The 4725-nt window shown below is 33.5% G+C and overlaps 1 protein-coding gene across 2 annotated transcripts in view; it reads right to left on the bottom strand.

Annotated features, from left to right (window-relative positions):
- The window catches only part of LOC145053157 (Rho GTPase activation protein (RhoGAP) with PH domain-containing protein), a 7907-nt gene extending 4269 nt beyond the window's left edge, over positions 1–3638 (bottom strand). The window contains exons 1-9 of one of the 2 annotated variants that reach the window (XM_079001167.1): positions 3215–3638; positions 2774–2810; positions 1530–1606; positions 1345–1415; positions 1196–1274; positions 801–945; positions 515–634; positions 342–419; positions 197–252 (exon numbers count right to left, since the gene is read on the bottom strand). In XM_079001167.1, coding sequence (XP_078857293.1) covers positions 197–252; positions 342–419; positions 515–634; positions 801–945; positions 1196–1274; positions 1345–1415; positions 1530–1606; positions 2774–2810; positions 3215–3268 — 717 coding nt within the window. In that variant the 5' untranslated portion in view covers positions 3269–3638. The remainder of the gene's footprint in view (positions 1–196; positions 253–341; positions 420–514; positions 635–800; positions 946–1195; positions 1275–1344; positions 1416–1529; positions 1607–2773; positions 2811–3214) is intronic. The other variant, XM_079001168.1, reaches the window with a different exon arrangement.
- Positions 3639–4725: the final 1087 nt, after the last annotated feature.

Genomic DNA, 4725 nt, shown 5'->3' on the forward strand with positions numbered 1-4725 from the left:
GGGGAAACTCTTTTTTCTCTATTAAGTTGTTCTTTCTGCATCAAGTCTAAAAGAAACACTCATGTATATAGAAGAGAAAACACGTAATAGTAAGGTATACATAACATAATAGCATGTTTTATATTATATTGTTCTCATATCATTCATTAGCAAAGATATCTATTGCCATTGATCTTGATTTAAATCAGGTATGCACCTTGACACAATCACCAACAACATGAGCATCTTCATCAGAACCAAATTCAGTCTTGCCTGAAACAAATATAGAATAATAATTTAGGATTCTTCATTCTTGATACAAAAATTGAAGTTCAAATGCAAATGCAAGACAAGTTTTCAACCTGTTTCATACTCCTGAACTCTCTTATCAACTTCCTCAACATCTGCAGCTTGTCTCAAGATTCCTTCTACTTTGGTTCCTTTAACATAAAATCATAAGGCTCAAGTTAGCACATAAAAAACTGAGACCATGAAATAGGACTTTACTACATTCAGATTTCAGAAAGAAAGCTACCATGTTTCTCAAGAAATCTAAGAGCTTTTTCAAGAAAAGATGGGCCTCCATCTATGTCTTCCAAAGCTAACAATATTGGACGCCCAACAACCAAAGATTTGATTGGTCGTTTGTCCCTCCCTATAAAAAAATATTCAAAATGAAATCAATAACTTTTGAACCTAAAAAGTTGAATTACATTGCATTTAGCCGTTTTGAGTATGCATTGTTTTCAATTCATAGAAAGAAAACAATCTCTGAAAGTGGCTATAAATGCAGTGAAAACAAAAGATTAGGGTTTACAAACATTGATGAAAGGGTCCTTCAATTGAATCAGTAGTATCATTGCGAAAGATCCCATTATTTCCCATTACAAGAGCTGCACTTGGTGCTTGAGCAAGAGCATGTTCCAAAGCTGTCTTCCATTCAAACAAATCCTCTGATGTCTCAGCCTGAAAAATTATATTCAACATTGTAATAATACAAAATCAGATTCCAAATCACATAAATAGTAAAACCCATACAAGGGAAAAGCAGATTAAAAAGTAAGAGACAAATAACAATCAATTAAAATTCGTAAGGTAACGAAAATGCCAATCAAAACATGCCACATCAGCATTTGTGACAAGTCAATAAAGATACTCCTATGATATAAAAATGTATCTTTGATCTGTCATGAAAAAAGATAAAAAAAATAAAAACCTTGAGAGTAAATGCACGTCCATCACGTCCATCAGGAAACAAAACAGTTAACAGCTTTTTGTCTTCTCTAACAACAACACTGCAAAATACAATAAATCACATTGTAAACTAATACTTCCTCAAAAACAACATTAAACACACACACACACCTTCCAGAATTGTTCAAGTCAATCCCCCCCAAAGTCAGATTGACTTCACCACCTCTCTGAGGAATTGCACTCTGCATAGTTACATAAGTACAAATTTAGCAATTGGAGAAGGAATTATATATTTAATGAGAGAGAAAAGAGAATAAATATTTCACAAAAGAAATAAAGTGAAGAAGATAACTCACGGGATCATTTTTAAAGAACACTAAAGAAGTGCGTGTGAGAATAAACCAACGCTTCTTCCATGATTTCCAACCTAACCCTGAGGAAGCAAAAGAGTTGTTATGTAAGGAGACAACAGAACCAAGTGAGTAAAATCAAAAAAAAAAAAAAAAAAAAAAGACAGAAGAGTAAAAGTTGCAAAAGACATAAATGCCCTCCTCATCCTCATTATTAGAACTTTATGTTTTACAGAATACAATACCAAACAACACCCAAAACTAGCTTAATTTTATGGATATGACACATGCAACCTTGTGCAACGATAATTTTATGCATACAAATACAATTCGATTCTACAAATGTTTTATACTCTTTTAATAAACTTAATAAAAGGAAATCAACCAGAAAGAACAGATAAATGGAAGCTACAATCCTTCACCATGGATTATAAGATAATTGAGTTAGTATATGAACTTTCCCGCTTAGTACTACCAATTTTCACAAAATATCATTTATCCAAACAAAACTTATTGAGGGAAAAAGAAATACTACCTTAGTTAATTTATATGGGCCCCTGTTGTATCTCATGTTATGACCCATAGGGTATAGATTGTATGCCATGTTTCTTATCTACTACCACTTGTATCTTTTTCATCAAATGACTTCTTCTAAAACCGTTGTATACCTCGGCATTAATTGCTAAAGGTAGATTTGAAAATCAAACAAAAAAACGGTGTTTCTTAGGCTTAATGTGATCCAATCCGTTTTTCGATGATGAAATGGACATTTGTGCTTAGCAGCCTGTCAATGAACTTGAGTTTATCCATTGATTTTTGTCCAAATGATATGCTTTCTAACTCCACAAACTCCCAGTTAACCTGAGTGCCTGAATCCTAAGCTTTATAAAAGCCACTATAACCTAAAATTCACTTGATACCATATACTACAGCTCAAACAAATAGCAAGACCCCATTTGTTACTCAAGACACAACACAGCAAAACAGTATATGATGAAAATCAATATCAAATTGTTATGGTTTTTGGTTAAAAGAAAGTTCATATGGGCTCAACCTTAAATGAATTGATAACTCATACTCAACCCTAATCCATACTTTCTTATATATCAGAGCACACCGAATTCATAGCCAGATTACAAAGATAGCAAGATTTTTGAATGACAAAGCTTTACACAGTGTTTAAACTAGATAGAAAGACGAACAGGAACTTATGATAACAATTTCAGATGAAAGGAATAATTTTTACTAACCTTTTGAAGATATGAACAACGGCCCGCTTTTAAAAACCTGTTAATAATTTCCACAGATCTTCAAAAAGTTAGAAACTTTACTACTACTACTACAATATACCCATCAATGCGTCATAGACTGACTACATCATAGAAGAGATGGGAAACATGCAGCTATAAAATGACTTTTTCTTCAGATACATACACTACATTTTCCATTTTACTCCCACATAACTTGCGGTTCCAATTGGGTTTCAAACAGATGCCATTTCACTTCACAATCCGTATGAATTTGAAAGTTTTCTTAGAAGAAATTAAGCCTACATTGAACTTTATGAAGTGGATTGGTACCGATAACAAATATTTAGGTCCCAAAATTGCGACTAAAAATCAAAACCCTTGTCAATTTGGAGTGAGGGATACAGTAAAAAGATGGGAATTGAATAGATTATGGAAAAGTACCGTGTTTGTAGCTCCAATTCGGGGACGCTCGAACGCCGCCAATGAAGCAGACATTCTTAAAAAACATTGATGGTAAAAGAATCAAACATTTGACAAGTGGGTATCGATAAGCATCCCGCAGAGTAGAGAGTCGAGACCCAGATCGAGGGAAAGGTCGGCAAGATCTAATCGAGTAGAAGCGTTTCAAATTGAAGAGATTGTTGATGATATTGATGATAATGATGAAGAAGAAAAACCCACAAAAAAGCAACAAACATCTGTTACCATCTTTATTTTCTCTCTCTATAAATGTAAGATTAGGTAATAGTGGTTGCTTTTCACCTACTTTTGGCTGTGTAATAAGATTTGTGTTTAAGAAATGGTTCTTGTTTGGCAAGCTTTGCTTTTGGATGAGATAGTAATTAGCAAAGGGAAAGAGAAAGCCAACTCAAGTACCAGTGGCATTTGGTTTTTTATGGGGAGCCTCTATTTCAGCCCGTGATTCCTGGGCACCCAAGAAGCCAGATAGATTTACTACTAATTTGCATTTGCAAGGAGTAAAAATGTAAATGTAAATGTAAATGTAAATGTAAATCATTCTACTTTTGTGTGTGTCTTTCTTTCATTTGTGTGTGTGTCTTTCTTTTATTTTAATAATTTTGAAAAGTTATTTAAAGCAGCCGTTGTAAAGTGGGTAAAAGTCGAATAAATGTTAAATTGGGTCCTTAATTTGGCTCATTCAATAAAATATTATTATTTTTATTTAAGTTATATTTCATATTTGAATTTGCTAGAAAAAAAAAAACGGAGAGTTTGGTAAACGTTTTTTAAAGTGTTTTTAGGAGAATATAAAATATCCCTCTATTTATAATTTCATCAAGAGAAAATGATTTCAAAGGGTAAGATAATTCAAAAAATGTAATGTTTAATCTTTAATTTTTTTTATGTTAAATATGTCTTTATACTTGTTTGAAACCCAATTGGAACCGACTACACCACGTTTAGCCGGTTATATTTAAATTTATGTTTATTTTGGTGAAATATATTGCACATGTGGCGTCCACATGGCAGCTTAAGTGGATAAACCATCTATTACACCCCAAAATAAGAGGATAACGGACAATTAGGGTTCATTTAGTGAGCCTCCATCCTCCCTTACACCACACTACTTGCAACGTCCCAAAAACATGATCCAAAATTTTCATTTTTAATTTAATAAAACAGTATTCCAAAATATTATCCATACAACCCATAAGAACATAAAAGTATCAAAGATCATATCACTCAGAGTAACATCTCAAAAGCGAAATCCATATGGTGTGTGTGTGACGCAGTCATCCAAAGTTTTTCCCCTTGGAACCAGAAGTACCTGAAACATAAACTGAAAACTGTAAGCACAATGCTTAGTGAGTCCCCAAACTACCTCATACCAAACATAATAGATCGCATATTGGGCCCCCACCCTACATCGAGCCCCGCTCGTTATACAGATCTGCCATTCTTAGGCCTCGCCTACTATACACGCAGGGGCG

Source organism: Lactuca serriola, chromosome 5, assembly GCF_051521515.1.
Source record: "Lactuca serriola cultivar US96UC23 chromosome 5, Lser_US96UC23_V15, whole genome shotgun sequence".
Lineage (NCBI taxonomy): Eukaryota > Viridiplantae > Streptophyta > Magnoliopsida > Asterales > Asteraceae > Lactuca > Lactuca serriola.